At 52.4% G+C, this 20,391-nt stretch overlaps 1 protein-coding gene across 3 annotated transcripts; it reads left to right on the plus strand.

The window, feature by feature from the left end:
• Positions 1-459: 459 nt before the first annotated feature.
• WNT5A (Wnt family member 5A) lies at positions 460-20,234 on the plus strand. Of its 3 annotated transcripts, none has more exons than XM_006053924.4 (5): positions 460-1,843; positions 7,735-7,868; positions 9,161-9,411; positions 13,600-13,892; positions 17,307-20,234. In XM_006053924.4, the coding sequence occupies exons 1-5, from the start codon at positions 1,838-1,840 to the stop codon at positions 17,763-17,765; spliced, it is 1,143 nt and encodes a 380-aa protein (XP_006053986.2). In that variant the 5' UTR covers positions 460-1,837; the 3' UTR covers positions 17,766-20,234. The 3 variants fall into 3 exon arrangements, with proteins under 3 accessions (XP_006053986.2, XP_025128882.1, XP_025128881.1); XM_025273097.3 differs by lacking the exon at positions 460-1,843 and adding an exon at positions 7,212-7,326; XM_025273096.3 differs by lacking the exon at positions 460-1,843 and adding an exon at positions 7,333-7,544.
• The last annotated feature ends 157 nt before the right edge of the window (positions 20,235-20,391 follow it).

Genomic DNA, 20,391 nt, shown 5'->3' on the forward strand with positions numbered 1-20,391 from the left:
GTGGCATGGCGGCAGCCCGGGTGCAGCCCAGTGCAAGCAGCCTTGGACAGGCGAACCAAGGGGTCCAAGCTGAAGTTGGGGTTCACCTTCCAGCGAGTAGGCGGCTTTGGAAGGAGAGCAGAGCGCCAGGCGGCTGTCAGGCTGCGGCTAAGGAATGGACCTCTCTCTTTCATCAGATGCTTGGGGGATGGGAAGCCAAGAGGAGGGGGCTCCTGCCGGGAGTGTATACCGACGCCCCCCCTGCACCCCAGCTTGTGGTACGGCTTTAAAATCCTGCGAAGTTTGTCATAGGTCGGCCTCACCACGCATGCGCAAAGGCAAAGTTGGGTGTTTTTTTTTTTTTTCCTCCCATCCACCCCCCACCACCCCCCCCCCCCCCCGCCCCTTCTCTTTCCAGCCGCCTTTGGTTCTGCAACTTAATTTTTTTTTTTTTTCCTTCCTGAGAACACCAGGGGAAAGAGGAGTCCGGAGAGAGGGAGGGAGAGAAGGAGGCAGTTGGCCAGGAGGGCCGGGGGGGTGGGGGGGGGACGCGGTCCCTGCGGTCGGTCAGTCTGTCTGCGGGGCGCAGAATCGCGTGGAAGTTTGCTGCAAGCTCCCAGGCGCCGCCTCCGCCACCCGGAGTCCGGTTCCGTGCAGCCTCTGCCGAGTGAGCTCCTTCGCCGCTGCCGGAACCCGACCGCCAGCCGCCCGCTGCCCGCTCTCCCGCCCCTCAGGCCCCGGCGCCAAACGAGGAGGTGGGCAGCCACGCCGGCCATGGACCGCCGGAGCTGAAGAGCCTCTGCGAAGCCCCTGGCCCTCGCGCCTCTTCGCCCTTTTCCCTGGAAAGGCGGGGGAAAAAAGGGGGACTAACCAGAAGAGAGAAAGAAGAGGGTGGGGAGGGGGAACCGGTGTCTCCCCCCGGGGCAGTCGCGCATCGTCCCCGAACCCACCAGAGGCAGAACTTTCAGGGACGACTTTTACCAGTTTGCTCCCACCTTTTTGCCAAACCCTAAAATGAAAGGACAAAAGTTGGCGCTGACTCTGGCAGCTCGGATGACGACTGGAGCGTTTTCAGCGGCATCTCCAGGAGAAAAACCCGTGCGCGTCTGATTGTTCTGTGGCCCCCAAGCTGCAGTGCGCGCGTGTGTGTGTGGGGGGGTGTGTTTGGGTGTGTGTCTGTGTGTGTACACAGACGTCCACACACACACTCGCGGCCGCGGGATCAGCGCCTGGAAGCAGACGTTTCGGCCACAGACTGACTCGTAGAGGAGGAGCTGGCGATCGGGAGGCGTGAGCCGCCAAAAGTCTGCAGGATCCTGGTGTGAATGAACCGGAGGCACCTGGGCGCAGGGATCACCTCCCCCACACCCCGCCCCGGGCCAGAGTTGAGTTGTGGGGCATTTTTTTTTTCACCCTCTTGTGAAGAATTTTTTTTTTTATTATTTGTTGTAAAGTCTTTTGCACAATCACGCCCACATTTGGGGTTGGAAAGCCCTAATTACCGCCGTCGCTGATGGACGTTGGAGAGGGAGCGCCTCGCCGAGGAACAGTCGCCTGCGCGCCCTCGCCGGCCCCGCGGCTCCCTTGTTGCGCGCCGGCCGGGCCCTGCTCCGGCTGCCGGCAGGCGGACTTCGGCGCCCCCTCGGTTCCCGCGCGCATCCCAGCACTACTCTGGCTCGGGCACCCAGACTCGAACGCTAGTGACGGCTTAGGCTCCAGTCTCCAGAGCCTGCCGGACGAGCCCTGGAGGAACCCGCAGCTCCGCGCAGGATCGTCTCCGCAGGCTTAACGAGGACGCTCCGCTTGGATTCTTCGGCTCTGGTGGCGACTTCCTCCCCGCGCCCCCCTCCCCCTCGCAATGAAGGTAGGTGTTCTGTGTGTAGCCGGGGCTCGTCACTTTTTTTTTTTCTTTACATTGTTTTATTTTGGAAAACTGACCCTCCTCCACCCCCCGCCAACCTCTCCCTACCCCCCCCCTCCATTTCTCCTACATCTGGAGACTCTAAAACCCCCCGCGTAGCTGGCTGAGACCCCTACCCTTTCGCCCTCCCCCCATCCCCGTGCACTACCTCGGTCTCCCAGGAGACAGACCTCTTCTTGTCCCACCAAAAGTTCTGAAAACTTTTTTAGACTTTGGAGAAAAAGTGGGGTAGAGACAGCGCAGAAAAACAGAGAGGTCCGCAGACGACTTTCCTTTTGCCCTGAGAAACTCAAGTGTAGCTTACTATGTATATTTCAGTAACAGGATAATGATTCAATTCAACAAATATTTACCAAGCGCCCACTGGCGCGGACCCCGAGAGGGTGGGTGGCCGGGGCTCAGAAAAGGGAAGGGGACTCCTTGGTTGAGAGACCGTGAAGCCAGACCAGGAGCTGACTATTCCTGAGCCTCGTACCCCCCGCCCTCTGCTGCCAGAGGCCAGGTTGCCGGCTCAATGCAGCCGGGGAACCCGAGCGCGGCAGGCCCTGTGCCTTTAAGAGTGCCTGGCAGGGGGCCAGCTCGCACCCTGGCGCAGGGATGGGGTCGCGTTATTAGCATTATTAGCCGCCACTGGGTGAGCTCCGCACTTTGCAGCGGTGATGGGGGTGGGGAGGGCTGGCGGTGGTGGCTCTAATTTGGTCCGCTGGGAGAGCGCACCCCGGCCCCCCGCGCAGAATCCTCCTTGTCCTTTAGAAACGTTTGGGCCTCTGGGTTGGGAGAGCGGGCGGGGGGCAGTTTGTGAACTCTTGTTTGTTTTAATTGTCAGTTGTATGTTAAAGCCGAGTCACACACTCCGAGGGTCACCGAGAGTTCACTTTTACGAAAAGTTAACATTTCCTGCAGTATAACTAGCTATTTTCCAAACAATTTTTCCTCTCTGTCCTGCAGGCTTCGATCCTTATTTTCATTTTTCTTGATTCTCCTCTTTTAAGTGTTCTAGAAAATAAGTTTGGGATTGGAATTCAGATGTTTCCTAAAGCACCCCCTCAAAAAAGTTTATGAAAAACCCACAGCTTGGAGACCCCGTGGCCTGTTTTAGTCTCCAATCTCAGTCTGGCATGGGGGCCCCTTCTCGTCTCCCGTCTTTCTTTAGACGGCCAGCTCGCTGTTTGGAAGTCACTTGGAGTCAGTGGTGGGATCACACCTCCTGCCCTCCTGCCAACGTTCAAGGCTACTCCGGCCAGATGCAGAGATTTTGCTTCTAGACAAACTCTGTGGGGAGCCGAGGGTGTGCAGGCAGTGGACATTGTGTGTCCAAGTGTGTGGATCTATGCCCTGCATGTTGTGGAGAGTAAAGGGCCAGTTGTTCTCGGGTCTTGCACATATTAAATCCTCAGCCAGGCCCGGTGCCACAAAGGAAGACCCTCCCTCCCCAGGAGGCTCGGTCAGAATCCCTTGCGTTTCCCTCCGCTCATCCGAGCCCTCTGGTGCACAAGGGGTTAGCACCGTCTGCCAGAGCTCAGCTAGTCCTCTGCCTTTTTCTTTCTCGCTGTGCGGTGCCGGCTGCCCCCTGTTGGCTGCCTTCAGGTAGGACATCTTGGAGCCTGCGTCTTGGCCGGGCAGGCAGCTTGCTCACCTCTTCCTCCCACCTCTGGCTTTACAAGAACATCCCTTCGGATCGCTAGGTCCCACTCTCCCAGGAAGGCCCCTCGGAGGCCCCCAGAGGACATGCTGCGCTGCGCGGCTGCATTAGTAAGGGGTCAAGTGTCCGACCCAGCGAATGGGGCTCGGGCGAGTGGGAGAAGGGTTGGTACCCCTTCTCCCCGGCACATTAAGGAGCAGGAGCGTCCCCCTAGGAAGTCTCGGGTCTGGTCTTGACGCCCTCACTGGTTCACCCTGTAGCCGAGGACCAGCGCTTCTTTTTCTCTCTCAGCCTCAGTTTCTTGTCTATTAAAAAGTGGAGTTGAAACAACCTCTGAAAAATGGGTGTTAAAGCGTTCTGTAATTTTCCTTCTCTTTCCTTCCGCCGACAAACAGTTCTTTGGGACAGAGTTGAGAGGCTGTGCCTAGAGAGCCAGGCTAGACTTCTTGTGTGGGAAGGTAGAAGTGATGTTTCCCTCTTCTCCCTGGTCCCCCCAGGTGTGTGTGTGAGAGAGAGAGTTGTCTTGCAGTCTGGAGATCTTGTCTGAGGATGGATGAGGTGAGGCCGGCAAGAGAACTAGACTTGGCCACTGTGCTTCTCTCGGAGACTCCCTGGTACCCGAGTTGGTATCCCTTCTGAGTCAGGGCAGTCAGAAGCTGCACACACCTTCCTTGCACTGATTTGGGCTCAAGGAACTCCCTCCTCCACCTCCTCTGTCGGCTCCCCCACCCCTTCCGACCCTCGGTGCTGTGGACACATCCGGGCGGCTAGGGGCAGCTCCGGCTCTCTTGCTCCAGGCTAGAGGCCTGGGGGAGTGCGGGCTCCTCCTGGGCTTCCCCAAAACGGACCTCCTTTCAGCCCACCATCCCTTCCTGCTTCTCCCCTCGTTCCCCAACTTTGTGGCTGCCACTGAATTTTTCTCCTGCAGTTTTCTCCATCTCTCTCCCCTTGCTTTCGGGAGAGATTGAAGTGGGGAAAACAAAATTTATCTCCCACTAAGAGCTGGGATTCTTAAGAGTTTCCTGTGCTTTTCGCCACCGCGAGCCCAGGTCAATCTAATTTATTCTCCCAGTTTCTCCATTTCCGCTCCCAGAGACTAGGGTCTAGGGGCTGGGGCTGGACGTGAAGTGAAAGGGGGTGTCCAGCCCGAGTGAGGTAGCGCCAGTGGCTGAGGGGCGAGAATTTTCTCCCTGCCCCGAGGGAATTTCTTTTTAGGCGCTTCTGGCCTCCGACTTGGGCGTGCTTTCCGGGGCTTTCTGTCGCCTCCCAAAGTCCTCTAAACTCGCGTGACGGAGTTTAGAGGATTCTCGGCCCGCACACCAGTTGATAAAGAAGGGTTAGGGACACTTTTAATCCAGCGGGAAGGCTCTGGAGGAGAGACAATATAAGCCGACTCGACGTGGATCTGTTCTGGGGCTGGAAACAAGGGAGCGCAAACGCCCTACCCCCACCTCACCCCTCCCTTGCGCTAGAACCTCTCAAATGCCCGCAGCCCTCCTCTCTGACGCGCACTAGAAACAGATGCCAAGTATCCTTACAAAGTCCATTTCCTCGGACCCTGAAATTGTTCAAAATTTTTAGCCTGGTCTTCAGTGAATTCAGCTTCTGCCCAGAACTTTTACCCTGCATGTTACGGTCTCCGGAGAGGTCTTATTTTGTCCTCTTTTCGGATCAGTTCTCTTGGTAAACAGGCAGGGACGTTTACCCTACAGTTCGATGTATCAGTGAGTTGGCCGTGGGTTCCTTCAGTCTTTAAACTTGTGGGGCCTTTTCTGGGCTGCACGGGGGATTGGAGCGGGAAGAGGGCCAAGCTGTTTCCGGGCAAGCGCGCGGGTTAAGTGGAGAGGCGACTCGCGGGGCTCTCCCGGCAGATTCCCTTCGGGACACCTCCGGCCTACTCCCAGCCCCGGGCTTAGAGACCCGCGTCGCGGAAGCCAACTGCCCCGCTCCCACTTTGGCCCCAGTTCTATGAACGAATGGCTTCTCCCCTAGGTCGTCGGGCCGAGAGTGGGATCGGTTTGTGTGGCTTCTCCTCTAACAAAGAGATCCGCAGTAATCCGCGGAATCTGTTATCAATTTCTCCGCTGCCCGCGCCCCGCCCCGAGTGCCCCGCCCGTCGGAAAGCTGGAAAAGTGCGCGCGGCTCGCAGCGCGGTCTCTGCCTCCGCCTGGGAAGCACGTCGGAGAGCGTGTGTGTCTGTGCACGAGTGAGTGTGTGAATGTGCCAGAGTGTGAGTGTGTATGAGTGTGTGCACGCGCGCGGCCTTGGCCCCCGATGGAGAGAGTTGATTTCGCAGCTTGGGCCGCGCGAGAAGGCAGCCCTCGCGAGCCACCCCCTCCCCTGGAGGAAACTTGACACTTCGGGCGGGGGTGGGGAGGAAGACCGAGCCTTCTCTCTCCTGGGCTGGGGAAACCCCAGGCTTCTCTTCTGCGGCATGCGCCCCCCAGCTCTGCGACGTTTTAGGGATGAGTGGGCCTCGGGCGCTGAGCCCTGGGTGGCGAACACTGAGGACCGCATAAGCATTTCCTCTAGAGAAGCCCCGAGGAATCCGGGCCAAAAGGGAGGCTGGCAAGGGAAAGCTGAGGCGCGCTCCTTAGCCCCTTCGCGTCTCCACCGCTGCCTCGGTCCCCCAGTCTTTTCTGGTGCCGGTTCCAGCCCAGGCCCTTCTGCAGCCTGGAGGAGGTTCACCTTTCCTTTTCCGAGGAAGGGGCTCCCTTGGGAGCTGAGGGTGGCGCAGCGTGGCAGGGTTACTCTTATCAGAGATGTAAAAGGGGATTTTGGAAAGCCGTTCCTCCCACCCGCCGCCGTCTCGCTCCGCCACCGCCTACAGGTGGAGAAGTCACCAGTGGGGAGGACGGCGGCGGAAACCTCCAAGGCCGCCCCCTGCCCCCGAAATTCTTGACGACGGGAACCTTCGCTGCCGAGGCCCTCTGCGCCCTGGAATCCAGGGGCTCGGCCGAGGCGCGGGAGCCAGCGCATCTCTGGCCCAGCCGGGGACTCCTTCGCACCGGCCCGGGCCTCGCCCTGCACCCTCATCTTGCGAGACTGACCCAACCGCGTCCGAATTGGGCTGGAGGGTGGGGTAGCGGAGTTTCAAGACCACGCTCAAGGTGCCCCGATGGCGAGATGCAACTCCAGACCAGGACCAAAGGAAACTGGAGTCCCCTCGGCTTCCTTTCCCCTTTCTCCGTGGCAGCTGCTAGAAGTGGGGACTGGAGGGAGCGGTAGTGGGAGTGAGAAAATCAGATTTTGGGGGAGCGCTGTGGGGAGGGCCGGGAAGGGAGCCCCTCTCCTCGGACAGCGCGACCTGGGGTGTGGGGGGTTGTGTATCCCTCCTCTGGGATACACTCCAAGGCGGAGGCCGAAGGCAGGGAGAGGGCACTGATTTCCGGTTTCCTGCGCCGGGAGAGCCGCTCGCCCATCCCCTTATGCCCCGTGCGCCCCCATCTCCTCCCCACCCCAGTCTGGCCGAAGAGCGGTCTAAGGAAACCCAGGCTGCCTTTCCCGCTATGGAAGCGGCTAGCCCCGGAGCGAGCCGTAAACTGATTATGAAACTGATGATGTTAATTCAGAGCTGCATTTCCCAGCTGGGCACTCCCGTGCGCGCCGCTCCCGGGGGCCTCGCCCCCCACCCCTTGCCCTTCCCTCCCGCGTGCTGCCCCCACCCCCCACCCCCGCGCCGGCCACCCCGCCTCCCTCGCAGCCGCCGGCGGCGCGCTCCACTCGCCTTCGCGCTCCTCTCGCCCATGGAATTAATTCCGGCTCCACTTGTTGCTCTGCCCAGGTCGGAGAGAGGACGAGGGTGGCAGCGGGTCCCCGAGTGAATTCCCGAGGAGGGACTCAGCACAGCGCGGAACTAGAGGGGAGCGAGGGGGTGCAGGACGCGAGCAAGCAGGAAGGAGGCAGCGCCTGGCACCGGGGCTTTGACTCAACAGCATTGAGACATGTTTGTAATCGCTGGCGTGCCCCGCGCGCAGGATCCCAGCGAAATCAGATTTCCTGGTGAGGTTGCGTGGGTGGATTAATTTGGAAAAAGAAACTGCCTATATCTTGCCATCAAAAACTCACGGAGGAGAAGCGCAGTCAATCAACAGTAAACTTGAGAGATCCCGGATGCTTCCGTTGTTTAAACTTGTATGCTTGAAAATTATCTGAGAGGCAATAAACATCTGCTCCTTTCTTCCCTCTCCAGAAGTCGATTGGAATATTAAGCCCAGGAGTTGCTTGGGGGACGGCTGGAAGGGCAATGTCTTCCAAGTTCTTCCTAATGGCTTTGGCCATATTTCTCTCCTTCGCCCAGGTTGTAATAGAAGCTAATTCTTGGTGGTAAGTTTATCCTATATGCATATTCTTTTACTTTAAGATTCGTTTGTATTGTATAATGAATGCTGCAATATTCTCAGTCGTGAATTTGGGTGCACACACACACACATATATATTTTTTTAATAGACATATTTATATATATGTGTATATATATATAAACATAAAAATGTTTAAATCAAATTTTTCTTTAAATTTTGTGAATTAAAATTTTTGCTAATTTTTAACACTGTGAAGCTTATCTTTAGCTCCATAGGGAATAGAAGCTATAAATTTAACTTTTGTCTTGAGGTTCACATTATGCTTGTAGTACATCATGTAATTAAGGGAAACCAGAATTCACTTCTCTAATAATTCTAAGCCTATCTATAAAATGTGCTTTTTGCTACCTCTAGGTAGTAAAAGTGAGTTCCAACATTTATTTTCTGTCACTTGAAGTTACTAGCTTTCGGGTCTGAGGTAGGCAGAGTTACTAGGAAGATAGCTACACTCCAAGTGGGGAAGTACTGAGGGCTTGAAATTTAATCAAAAAAGGTTACCTTGAGTAGTTCAGTGTCCCTAAATGCGGGTTTCTTGCTGGTAGGGGCCTAGAGAGTAGACTGCATTATATCTAGAGGATTATTTTTGACTGCGTTCTGGGTTTTGTTTTGGTTTTTTTTTTTTTTTTTTTTTTTTTTTTTACTGTAAATGAACAGCGTTTTTCTGTCAAACATGACTTCTGTTCCCCGGATACTCTGTCTTGGGTCCCTCACAGTCACATAAGGAGCCCTTTTAAAACGTCCAGAACAGGGTGAATTTTCTTCCGTCTGTATACTTGTCCTCCTGTTCTTCCATCCGTCAAAAGGAACTGCTATCTCCTACCCGTGTCGAATTATGTCTGCTTTCCGTATTCATACATTTTCAAGGCAGATCGGTCCAATTTGTGGGGCAGAGTGAGTCATTTTCTCTCATGTCAGAGGCCCATCCCCCCAGACTGCCTTTTACCCCTTTTCTGGTGTGGAATATCAGAAATTTTGGTTCAGGTATATGGCAGAAAGGGGCAAGGAGGGGAGTGAGAACTCTAGCTGAGAAGCCAGATGGCGGGATAGGGGCTATACAATGCCTCCGTTTTCTGAGTGGAGTTTAAACAGAGGAGTTCTATGAAGCCCGTCTCATACTTTGTCATGAGGACAAGCAGGAGAGAAAAAGCATCTGTGTGCTTAAACTTCTGTATTGCTGACATGTTTTCAGGGGGCCCACCTTGAGAGTTCACGTAAATCTTGAATGCACATCTCCCCCCCACCCCTTCCCTTTTTAGGTCGCTAGGTATGAATAACCCTGTTCAGATGTCAGAAGTATATATCATAGGAGCGCAGCCTCTCTGCAGCCAACTGGCAGGACTTTCCCAAGGACAGAAGAAACTCTGCCACTTGTATCAGGACCACATGCAGTACATTGGAGAGGGCGCCAAGACGGGCATCAAGGAGTGCCAGTATCAGTTCCGACACCGGAGGTGGAACTGCAGCACCGTTGATAACACCTCTGTCTTCGGCAGGGTCATGCAGATCGGTAGGAAACCGTTTCAGATGTTGTTAAATACATAGAAACTTTTCTCCTGGGAAACGTCTCTAGTGTTACTTAAAGCTTCATCTGATGGGACTCTTCCAGCAGGGTGGCGGCTTGGGACTTCTGTCATTATGGCTATGTTCGTGCCTGTCCTCTGGATGTCTAATGATAAGTTTTGGACTTCTTGAATTAGATCAGGAGGGGGTGGGCATCAACTACACCTTCATTTTTCTCATCACTTAATTTTCCTAAAAAGCATTTTGTGTAAAATAGTACCAGAACACTTATGTTGGTTTGACAAAAGTAGATGGGGAAAGCTGAGTCATTTCTGTCCTTAAACTTCAAAACTCTTAATTGTTAGAAGTTTCCTAACTTGAGCCACAATTCAGATGGCCCAGGCATCAAACTAAAAATTGCCATCTTGCAGAATGCTGGATGAGCTGGACGTAAGGTTTTAATGTTCCTAATATAGATATTTCCTAAAGCTATCTATCGAGATAAACGTGTTAGACACTTTACTTTTAGTCCCAGGAAGAATTTTAATTAGAAGTGATCCAATTTACATTTGTGAGTTGGCCATTGATATAAGAACACCTGCTTCAAAGGGCAACCTGGAAACTTAAAAGTGTTTAATGTATCGTTCACAGTCCAGTTCTTTATTTTTAAATGTGTTGTTGAACTTGTTATTCTATTCAGGGACTAAAACTGGGCTAAAGGCAAAGAATTTGGAAAATCAGTCTGCCTCTGGTTTAGTTGAATAGCGTAGGCTACAGTCTGACAGATGTGGTCCTGTGTGTGTGTGTGCTAGTGAATATTTTTGGTCTCTTTACTTTTATGCAAACAAGCCCATATAATTAATATGACTGCAGTGACTCCTAAAATAAGCAATTTATCAAAGCAATTAACTATTTATACTGACTGAAGATAAAAAGTTGGCTTAATGTCCGTCACGGATGGATAAAATGCTTTTTTAAAAAACCCTGAAAAGTGCATTCATTGAGAACAAAAAAGAGTTGTCAGTGGATGTTTGAGCCAAGCGGCTTCATAAACTAAAATAATACAGGACTGGAAGCCGTTCCTCTAATTGAATGGGAGAACGGTCTGCAGCCTCAGCCTACAGAGCCTCCTAGGGCTTTCCTGTTAATGATTAAAATGTGCTAATGCATATTCTGGGACCTGAATCTAGGAATTAAGCTTCAGGAACACAGCAGTTTTCCCCAAATATGGGCTGCCTTATGCGGTTAACTCAGGGTGTAGTGAAGATTTAATTCTCCTGCATTTTGATGATAGTGTGAGTGATCCAAAAACATCTTTGTCAGCTATATCACAGTAACCTCTCAGCCTTCTCTTCACCTTTGCCTTATGTGTTCCCTCTATCTGCCTTCCTCTCAAACTTTGGGAGTTTTTCCCATGTGTATGAGTTAGTGAAAATCATACACCTCTGATGGTAACAAGGAAGGAAAACAGCAATTGGAACTGTTTTTCTGTGTAGTCACTGGAACACAGCTTTGATTTAAGATCCTCTCTGTATGTAGCCTGTTTGGGGCCAAAATGTTCAGAATAAGCTATCATTTGCTAAGTGGATTTGAGTTCTGCTGAAGATTTATTTAAAATGTGGTCCAAGATTCAAAGAGACTGCTTCCTTAGGGAACAAGCAGAACCCTTGGTACAAAGGCCTGTGTTTAATTGTCCCCTGTAAGTAGACTCTCTGGTCCTTAGCTGTGAGGCACCGTCTTGGTTGATGGGAAGTAGGCAGGAGTGGAAGCTCATGATGGCCCCAGAGGAGGGAGCCCTCCTGGATCGTACCATCATCCCTGAGGCCCCCTTGCCAAAGGGTCCTCAGGTGTCCGAGCTCTCAGAGCAGACAGCTACTGCAGGGTGGCTCATGGTGGAACACAGGGCCTTAGAGAGAGAGAGAGGAAAAATCAGAATCGATTTTTATGGAAGAGGAACATGAACCCCACCCCAACGGTGGAAGTTACTTCATTTTTCACTTTTCTACTTTAGGGTTTGTTAGATGAGAATGAGCTAAGGGAAAATTTGAAACACCTTTGATGCTAAGTGTGTGGGTGCCCACTCCAGAGCATGGAGTTCACCAGGGACGTGGAAGCTGGTTCTCCTCCCTGAGAGACCCTATGATGGGGCTGGTTTCTGAGACTCAGGCTGCCACCCCCAAGCGCTCACCTACTTTCTTGAGAGGCCAGTCCAGGCGCTGTACACAGTCGCCTCTTCATTATGAAAACGTCCTCATTTTTCATCATGCTAGTCTTTGCTTCCAGCTTTTGTCTCCGGCTTGTCTTTGTTTGCCTGCTGTGAAAAGATGTGTAAGAAAGGCCCCGTCTTCCCAGAGGGTGAGGACAGGAAGCTGATCTCTCAGGGAGGAGCTGTCACCCGACGCAGTGCTGCTTCCAGCACGGCTGCGTCCCCACGCTGCAGCCAGAGAGTGCTTCTCATGCTGACGTTTTCCCTGCGGTGACCGACTAGCTTAGAGATAGCTACCAGGTTTGATTTCTGGGGCAAAAACTGAAAATGGTCAAGAATAGCATTGTCGTGCTTTGTATAAAATCCCTGTGATGCTCTCTGTATGCAGGACAGTGCTTCTTCTCTTCCTCTGTCTCCAGAGGATGGTTTCTCTCTCTTCCTCAAGCTACCTCTGTATTCTACGAGTCTCCCGTCCACAGGGTTTTCTGTACTATCAGTGTTAATCCTCAGATCACTCCCTAGGATCTGGCTGCTCTCCTCATTTCTCACCACTCCCTTGATGTTCTCTGCCTTGCTAATTCAACTAGATAGATGGAACACCCCCACAGGAACTTTCTGGATCCTCCTGCCAACCACCAGCACACTCCTCAAGTTATTCATTTTTTTGCAATGTGGGAGGGAAGGTTTGGTAAATCAGAGCCATCGCCATTTCTGAGAGGGGAATCACAAGTGGTCGCAGATTGAGGGCAGAAGCCCAAAGGAAGGGCAGTCTGCAGGTCCCCTGAGTTGGCAGAGCCGCCCTCCTGCAGGATGGCCCTTGAATACTATGGTCAGCTGTTGTTGTGATTCCCTACCCCCACCAAAAAAAAAAAATTGTTAGCAAGCTCTTTAAGAGAAACTGATCCTCCTGGTACAGGGATCCCAGTGTCAGAAGGGGCCTTTCCCCCCCCCGGGCATCTAGTTCAATACCCTTATTTTATAGTTGAGGAAAATGAGGCCCCCCTTGTCACCCCGTGCCCCCAGGCCCAGCTTCAGCTGGCCGGGTATTAACCCTTCTCCCTCGTAGTATAACACTTTCATTAAGTGACTTCTTGTCCCATGTAGAAATGTCTCTAGGTACAAGTGGAAATTGGAAATTAAGGTAGTCTATGCTCACCTCTGTTTTTCTCCATACAAATAGGGCTCCTATAGAACTGTTTGACAGGGAGCTATTCTTTACAAGTTTTAGGGAAGGAGAACCTTTTTCTTCTTTTCTCCTTAAGACTATTTCCCCCCCCCCCCCCCCCCCCTTTTGTTGTTTTCCTGACACTTGGAGTCAGAGGCTGCTGCGGAGTCGCAGAAGTGACATTAAAGAACGTCAGGCTGTTGTGAAAGTAAGATACTCACCTTCTTGAGTGAGAAGCATCAGGCCGGGCAGCTTGGGAACTGAGAAGAGGCAAGAATTTCATTTGTAACTCTCTAGGAACCGGTTGAGAAATATCCTCTGGGGAAGTCAGGAGCCTTGTTCTGAGTCAGACTTGATGCTGCAGACGGAGAAAGGGGAAGCCAGGTTACTACCAGCAGGGCCACAGGAGCGGGAAGGGAAGGGGCGGCTGCAGTGTTTGGCTTCCCTGGGGGCCTAGGGCTTTCAGAGGCTCTAAGCCTCTGTGCTCCTGTCCTATAGGTCACTCAGAATGAAAATAGCAACAAATGTTTAAAATAAGTGTCAAGAAGTCTACCCCAATTGTGTGTTTTCTTCCCTTGGTGACTTCTTTTCTAGGCATTTGGCTTATTTTCAGAAGAGGTGTATAAACAATCGATCTTTGAGCATCCCGCCTTGGGCTCTGTCTGAAATGGCAGAGCAGAGGTGGGGTGTGTGGGTGTTAATACCCTCCTGGGTTGTTTCTGCCTGTTGGGGCCTCCTAGTTCCCCCTCTAGGAGCCAAGTAGGGGTGTTCCCCGTCCGGGGCTGCAGAGTGGGGGTCGCCCGCTGACCGGTCCTCGCCCGCAGGCAGCCGCGAGACGGCCTTCACGTACGCGGTGAGCGCCGCGGGGGTGGTCAACGCCATGAGCCGCGCCTGCCGCGAGGGCGAGCTGTCCACCTGCGGCTGCAGCCGCGCCGCGCGCCCCAAGGACCTGCCGCGGGACTGGCTGTGGGGCGGCTGCGGCGACAACATCGACTACGGCTACCGCTTCGCCAAGGAGTTCGTGGACGCCCGCGAGCGGGAGCGCATCCACGCCAAGGGCTCGTACGAGAGCGCGCGCATCCTGATGAACCTGCACAACAACGAGGCCGGCCGCCGGGTGAGAGTCCGTCCCGCCGCAGGCCTGGGAGGGGCCGGGGCTCCCGGCTCTCCTTGTGTCTCTGCGGCTCTCTTCCTGTCTCCGCCTCCCTTCCTAGCTTTTCCGGTCTGTTTTCCCCCTGCCTGCCCCTCTCTGTCCCTCCACTCCCCTCAGCCAGCTCCCCACAGGCCTCCCTGGAGAGGGGTGCACACCCCAGAAAGGCCTCCTGGAGCGGAAGCAGCCCGCCGTGGCCAGCTCCAGCCAAGGGGCGCCTGCAGTGGCCTGAGAAAGATCTTTCTCCGCCTCTTTAATTAGTCCCCAGCGCAATTGGCCAGGCCAGAGCTAAACATGCTGCTTAGGTTCGCAGCCCTCCTCCCTGGAACAAGTTTGTGGCTGCGATTAAGATTAAATTGGGGAGAGGGAGTTATTTATTTCAGTAGGTGCCCAGTTGAGCAAGCCCTCGCCCAGATTCCGGGTTACCTCCTCCCCTCTTTGTGCCCCTCCTTGTGTCCTCGGACAGCAGGCCTGATGGATTGAGGGTTTGTAAAAAGAGCTTTTCTAGGAAAACTCTCCAACCAACCCGGTGGAATTTCGTAGGTCTGACGATCAGGCCCATGGAAGGAAGAGAGAGGGCCTCGGAAGTGTCCAGAGAGAAAGTCCTCCCAAGGCAGCCCGCCCCCCCACCCCATCCCCCGTTTCACTCTTTCCTTCCCCTGGTGGGGCTGTGAAAAGCTCCCTCACAATAGTTAAAAAGACCCTTTTTTCCTGCGGTTAAACACATGGCACTTTATGGCTGCTTTAAAATGAAGGGGTGAAAACTTTTCCTAACTTTGGCAGCACTGAAAACCAGGGCCATTTTTTTTTTTTTTTTTTTTCAGAGAACCCAAGGTGGGTGCCAGGAACTTTCTGGTCAGAGATCTCACTCTTCTGTATTTTGGGGTGAGGAACAGGAATGGTAGTCACAAAGTAACATCCAGGGGACAGGAAGGAACCTGAGAGCCCCCCAGCCGCACACCCTCTTGTGAAAGGCGGGAAACTGAGACTGGAGAACCACTTCCAGGCAGGGCAGAGAATTAGGGGATGGAGCTGTCAGCCCAGGCACTTTTTCCCGTAAACTAGGGCGCTGCAGCTGCAGGTTTGGGGATTAAAGAAATCAAGGTTAACACCCTGCTCTGTTTCTGAGCCTCCGTTGCCCCATCTGCTCACCGGTTAGCTGGACAGTAACAGTGTCGCCTGGGGTTGCTGTAAGGACTCACTGGGGTCATACAGTAGACTGAACTTTGTTATTAACACTTGGCCACTTCTGAGCTCTAATTAATAAGGCTCAACCGAAGGGCTGAGTTCAGTGTCAACCAGTGGTAAGTGCTTGGTAGATGATAACTGAGTCACTAGACCTAATGAAGTAGTCTAGTGACTACTGAGTCACTAGACCTAATGAAGCAGAGCACATAGGAAAGTGGAAGTAACCCAGATCCCTCCAGGTAACCTGTTTCTTCTCAGCTTTGATCTTGACTATGTGAGGGACCACAGAAGGACTCAACTCTGCAGAATCTTAGCTGTGGTGCCTGAGGGGTCAGATGGTTGCTCCAGGGGAGTGTGGCCACTCCTTTCTGAGGCTCCCCTTTGCTGGGGTGCCTGTACCAGGGGTGGACTTTCTGCCCCCTGCAGCCGGCCCAGGCCTTGGAGTGGGCATAGCTACCCCGCTGTCCGGGAGCCTAGCACCTTGGTCCTATTCTCTACCCAGGACACATCACCTTAATCTGCATGCAGGGTGCCCAGCATCTCAGACCACAAATGCCTCCAGGACAGAGGTATGGCTGACTCGGGACCCACTGTGTCCCTCTCTGGAGCTTTCAGCCTTCTTTGGGGATTTCCTCGGTTTCTCTCATGGAAACAAATCACAGGAGCTTAGCAACCAAGAAGAGCAGGTCAAGGGACTTCCAAGGGGAGACAGGAGGGGTCGGAGAGTGGGAAAAGCACATTCAATGTAATTTCATTTAACATGAGCATTTGTACATAGGATTTTTGGAAATGTTATAGTTGGAGCAGCGAACTAGGCTTGATTCTGGTGGATGAGGTTACAGAGAAGACGGTTTTCCTCCAGGATCGTAGGGGTGAGAGGAAGAAAGCTGGACACTGGGTCAGGAAACTGTATTAGACTCCTAGATAGAAAACCTAGCTTCTGATTCTCCTCAAAGGGGAGTGAAGGTTAAATACGTTTGCAAAACCCTTTCCCACACTAGCCGCGGCCCTGAAACCCTTCATGTGGAGGGGGTACGCTTGAGCTCCCCTTTGAGGAAAGCCCCTTCTGAAGCCCTGGAGGGAGAGGGTCGCTTCTGGGGCAGGAGTGGCCTCGCACGGCTCCGGCCTCCAGGTCCTGACAGGCCGCTGCCAGCAGCGTGCTGGCTCGGGAGGCTCACTGGCACAGCCCCGGGTAGCCGGGACTGTAAATGGGCAGCAGCCACCTCCCAGACCCGTGGGCGCTGCTGCTGCAGGGCCCGGCACCATGCCCTTGTCACCCTGCAAACCAGGTCTACTGATTGCATCCTGCCTGCTAAGTACCTCAAGCCAGCATGTCTTGCTTTCACCCTTGTAACACTGCCGTGAGGTTGGCACCACCACGGTGCCCTTTGCAGATGGGGAATGGAGGCCCAGAATGGTGATGCCCTTGCCTAAATTCAGGGGCAGGACAGAATCTGTGTCTGCCTGGGTCCAGGGTGGATGCGCTCAGCCTGTGCAGAGCGTGGGGGCTGTGCAGGAAGCAGGAGTAAAGGTACCCGAGATCCAGGCCCGGTCCCCCTCTATCCGGCCTGTGTGACCGTCTGGGCTGCTTACCTTCTCGGCATCACTGGGCCCTCGTCCAGTCCTGCCCAGGTTACAACCTTGCTGGGAGGATTTGGTGAGATGAGAGTGGAGAGGCTCTTAGGACAGGGCTCGCCCCACGGCAGTATGAACAGTAAGAGTGAGGAAAGATTTGAACCCTGACCACTTACCAGCTGGGTGCCCATGGCGTGAGCTTGGAGCCCACCTGCCTGGGTTCCGGTCACGGCCCCTCCTTCCCAGTGCTTGGGCTGCTAACACACCTCGCTGGGCTTCGCTTTCTTTCTCTGAGACGCAGGCAGTGGGGCGCTTCCCTCACAGGCTGCTGCTCACAGGAGTCCAGGTCAGACCTGATAGCAGTCTCCTGCTTCCATAAAAGAAGCCAAGGCAACAATTTTGTTTCTTGTTCCCATTCAAAACCAGGTAGTTTATTATGGTGATGTGTAACAATGAGGGGCTGAGAACCGATTTATTTTACAGACTAATTTTTAAAGAAGGCCACAAAAGGCTCCAGGTCTGGAGGACGAGGGGGAGGTGGCCCGGGCTGAGCTGGTGACCAGGGTCTGGCTTCCCAGGTGAGGGTGCCCCCCGCTGACTGTCCCCTTCTCCCTGCAGACGGTGTACAGCCTGGCCGACGTGGCCTGCAAGTGCCACGGGGTGTCAGGCTCGTGCAGCCTCAAGACGTGCTGGCTGCAGCTGGCCGACTTCCGCAAGGTGGGTGATGCCCTGAAGGAGAAGTACGACAGCGCGGCGGCCATGCGGCTCAACAGCCGGGGCAAGCTGGTGCAGGTCAACAGCCGCTTCAACTCGCCCACCACCCAGGACCTGGTCTACATCGACCCCAGCCCCGACTACTGCGTGCGCAATGAGAGCACCGGCTCGCTGGGCACGCAGGGCCGCCTGTGCAACAAGACGTCCGAGGGCATGGACGGCTGCGAGCTCATGTGCTGCGGCCGCGGCTACGACCAGTTCAAGACGGTGCAGACCGAGCGCTGCCACTGCAAGTTCCACTGGTGCTGCTACGTCAAGTGCAAGAAGTGCACGGAGATCGTGGACCAGTTCGTCTGCAAGTAGTGGGCGCCCCGCTGCCTGCCTGCCGCTCCCAGGACCCACTTATTTATAGAAAGTACAGTGATTCTGTTTGGGTTTTTTTTTTTTTTTTTAATGTTTTTTTTTATCCCTAAGAATTGCAACCGGAACCATTTTTTCCCCCTGTTCCCATCTGAGAACTCTGTGGTTAATAATATTATAATTATTATTTGGCAATAAGGGGGTTGGGAACCAAGAAAATATTTATTTTGTGGATCTTTGAAAAGGTAAGACAAGACTTGTTTTGATGGTATAATGGATGGGGGGGATAAAACATGCCCTTGCTGAGATGTGTGCACATCTGGAGGTCAAGGAAACACTGTTCTATTTGTCTCAGCTATCGCATGGGACAGGTAGCACCCCACTGCAAGGTGGCCCAGAGCTATGCATGATGCAGCACCTGGGAGCAAAAGGAGTTCTGCGGTCTGGGGAAGCCGGAAGGTCTTGAGAAACAGACAAAACAATGAGAACCCCACCCCCCTCTTTCCCAGGGGCTGCCAGCCTGAAATATTTCCAAAATGTATTTAAAATTTGAGAACAAGAATCTCATATCCCTTCAAGAAAGAAGGTTTATCATATGTCTCACTGTCCTCGAGCATTCCATCTACAGCTGGTCCATTCTATTAGCTACTGAAACCTGGGGAGCAGGGAGAGAAGCCCTAGACATTAAAAAACAAAAAACTCCTTATATTGAGTCAGTTGATTTAATATTCAAGGCAGTTGTGAGAATCAAGTTATCCACTTGGAAAAGGATCCCTGAATGATTCTGGTACCAGATGTTTTGCTTGGAGAATGGCAGGGAGGTTGGCTTGGTGATAAAGGAAAATATACTGTAATTTTCTTAGGGATACTTGGTTAATAAATGATAATAATGAAAACACATGAATTCCATTCACAGATCCTCAACCCGAACTTCAAGGTACTTGTGTGCAGTTCAGCCCTGCACCAAAGCAGAAAACCTATTTGAGGGGAAAAAGTGACCTCCGCCCTCCCTCCTTGACCCCACGCCCCCTCTGCTTCCTCGCCTTGCCGCGCTGCGGCCACGTTTCCAAGCGGAGCTCTGCACGGTCCCCTCTGATTGTAGGACAGGGAATGAAACCTTAGGAGCTCCTCTTGGAAAACAGCTCGCTACTTAGGGATTTTATTCCGCCTACAACTTTTACTTCGAGGAACAGTAGTTTTCGATGTTTTCATGACATCACTTGGCGAATGGCCTTCACAGAGGTGTAGCAGCATTTCCCCCTTCTGATCCTGTGTTCAGACTCTCCACTGACGCTTCCGCTTCTCTGCAGGTGTACCTAGAACTGTTCCCAGTGGACTTGAACAGTTGGTTCAGTGGTACCTGATAGCTCAGTCTCTTGTACATAACATATATATATATACATATATATATATATATATATAAATATAATTATATCTCAGTGCAGCCAGTGATTTGGATTTACAGTTTACTCTGGGGTTATTTCTTCGGTCTAGAGCCTTGAGGTCCTCCACTGCAATCCAAGTGGGATTTTCCCCAACGGTTTCTAAGTTGAGCTCGGGCTGTGGCCCTGATGCCACTGCATGCTGAGCATCATGAAGCAGCTGTGTTTCTGAGGAGTCTGGAAGGTCTTGGTCGTGGGCATGGTGGTTTGAAGATTTCTTTGGTCTCCCCTGCTCCATCCCCTGGTTCTCCAGCCTCATTTTCTGCATCCTTGTTGGAGAGGGCATTACTTGTTCATTACAGAGGTGGGAATGAAGAGGACACATGTCAGCATTTCTCTTTCCTCTGCTCACTTTGCAGGGTGGAACTTGGTGCCTGTTAGACCTGAGGGCACCTACCGAGTCCCCAGGGAAAATACAGCTCACAACATGTTTAGCTAGTTTAAAAAAACAAAAACAACAAAAAACCAGGACACCTCTTTGCAAAGAGTACCATCACCTGTGTTCTCATCTCAGACTTGTGCTGTTTTAGAAGTTTGGGAAGACACACGTTCTGCAGCCCTCACAGGCTCAGTGGCCCTCAGGTCAGCCTGGCCACCTGTGGCTCTTATTGCACAAGGATAGTCATTCCCCCTGCTCCCAGCTGCAGTGAATTGCAAGCAAAAGATCTTGAAAGTAAAAAGCACTAATTAGTTTAAAATGTCACTTTTTTGGTTTTTATTATACAAAAACCATGAAGTAATTTTTTTTATTTGCTAAACCAGATTTTTTGTTCCTTTCTAGTGATTCATGTTTATGAAGAGAGTTGAGTTTAACAATCCTAGTTTTTAAAAGAAACTATTTAATGTAAAATATTCTACTTGTCATTCAGATATTATGTATATCTTCTATGGCCTTTATTCTGTACTTTTAATGTACATATGTCTGTCTTGTGTGATTTGTATATTTCACTGGTTCAAAAACAAAACATCGAAAGGCTTATGCCAAATGGAAGATAGAATATAAAATAAAATATTACTTGTATATTGGTAAGTGGTTTCAGTTGTCCTTCAGATACTTCATGTGGAGAGTTTTTGAGAAAACATGAGGGATAGTTTAGGGGTGACTACATGTTAGAAAAATAGAAGAGTGGAGAATTTTACCAAAACCAAATTATTTGGGAGCTTCAAAAGATTTCTATATGTAACAG

This window comes from Bubalus bubalis, chromosome 21 (genome assembly GCF_019923935.1).
Source record: "Bubalus bubalis isolate 160015118507 breed Murrah chromosome 21, NDDB_SH_1, whole genome shotgun sequence".
Classification (NCBI taxonomy): Eukaryota; Metazoa; Chordata; class Mammalia; order Artiodactyla; family Bovidae; genus Bubalus; species Bubalus bubalis.

What these genes read in the sequence shown, in the direction of transcription:
- WNT5A (XM_006053924.4), top strand. An exon ending in ATAGAAGCTAATTCTTGGTG is followed by an intron (nt 7,869 to 9,160) that starts GTAAGTTTATCC and finishes TTCCCTTTTTAG; the next exon opens with GTCGCTAGGTATGAATAACC. An exon ending in CGGCAGGGTCATGCAGATCG is followed by an intron (nt 9,412 to 13,599) that starts GTAGGAAACCGT and finishes CCTCGCCCGCAG; the next exon opens with GCAGCCGCGAGACGGCCTTC.